This window comes from Cyprinodon variegatus, unplaced genomic scaffold, assembly GCF_000732505.1.
Source record: "Cyprinodon variegatus isolate N-32 unplaced genomic scaffold, C_variegatus-1.0 Scaffold1063, whole genome shotgun sequence".
Lineage (NCBI taxonomy): Eukaryota > Metazoa > Chordata > Actinopteri > Cyprinodontiformes > Cyprinodontidae > Cyprinodon > Cyprinodon variegatus.
In genome coordinates this window covers 243,643-244,872 of record NW_015151516.1, presented here as the reverse complement: position 1 = coordinate 244,872, position 1,230 = coordinate 243,643, and the positions used below count along the sequence as shown (strand labels likewise).

The 1,230-nt window shown below is 38.9% G+C and overlaps 1 protein-coding gene across 1 annotated transcript in view; it reads right to left on the bottom strand.

Moving 5' to 3' along the window:
• LOC107101175 (neurofascin-like) overlaps nucleotides 1-1,230 on the bottom strand; it is a 129,125-nt gene that overhangs the window by 6,663 nt on the left and 121,232 nt on the right. The window contains exon 31 of the mRNA XM_015399976.1: nucleotides 348-389. Within this exon, the coding sequence (XP_015255462.1) occupies nucleotides 348-389 (42 nt within the window). The remainder of the gene's footprint in view (nucleotides 1-347; nucleotides 390-1,230) is intronic.

The following is a 1,230-nucleotide window of genomic DNA, read 5'->3' as shown; positions in this document are numbered from 1 at the left end:
AGGAATTGGAAAGTGTCTTGAGATGACTTGTTGTGAATTGGCAAATAAAAATAAACTGAGTTGAAATAGTAAATATTTGTATAACCGCCTTTTATGTAAAGAAAATAAGAGGCTCAAAGGAAGAACCACTCAGTTATTATGTTGTAGTATGACTATAGCTTAATGCTTAATATAAAGGCAACAAAAATCTATTTAAAGCCATACAGCTGACAGAATAAATAAAAAAATGATCGAAGATCCAACAGTGCAAGCTCTTTGGTCTTCCAGATCAAGCTCCAGCTGATTGTCCCCCCCCCATATCAAACCAAACCCAAATCATGCACAGAGTCGTGCCGGAACCAATGTACCTGTTCTCATTTTCGTTCCTGTCACGAACAGAGGAACCATTTCCGCATTTGGAAGAAAAAGGGTTGAAATGTGAGGAATCGTGGGGGGGGCAGAAGGGGTGCAGAGAAAAAGATAGAAATGACAAAACACAAGCTCCACTCTGTGCAAACACGGGAGACCTTTCATGCACACAAACACGGCCGGTTAAATGAAGGGACCTCAGTCTGAGCCAGGATCTGCTCACTAAAGCAACAGTCTAAACAGCAGTGGTGGAAAAGTTACACAGTTAGTAAATGAACTAAACTTCCTTAATTGGAAACGATTAATTGTGTCAATCAAAGAGCAGCTCATAACATAAAACTATGTCTGACATTTTATACCTTCAAATTCACCTTTGTCTCTCTAAAGAGCTGATTTTCCTTTGAATACTCAATCTTTTGCTCAATAAAAGCTTAATAATAATATTAGGCTTTTATTTATTACTTTTAGGTCTCCAGACTTGGAGTAGAACGTTTGTTAAGCTTCTTTTTTTTGCACTAAGCAGGTTTCAGGGAAAAATACAGGAAGATTTGTTGAAGCTCCGACGCACACAGTTAAGGGTAAATGTTAGAGCTGGTGTGTATTAATCACAGATTAAGAATATATTTTTAATAAGATGAATATTAGATGAAAGCAGGTGTTGGATGGAAATAAGGATAAAAACCACAGAGATCAGTTGAACCTGGAAGGAACAAAAGACAAATCACTTACAAGGATGGATATGAGGGCAAATGATCATTCCCACCTAAAGGCCTGAACACACCGAATCCGATTCCGATCCGACAGAAAGCTGTGTCGGATCAGGTCGTGGCGTTTAGTGCTCATTAGGGATGGAACGGTTTTTGAAAACCGTCCGAACCGTTC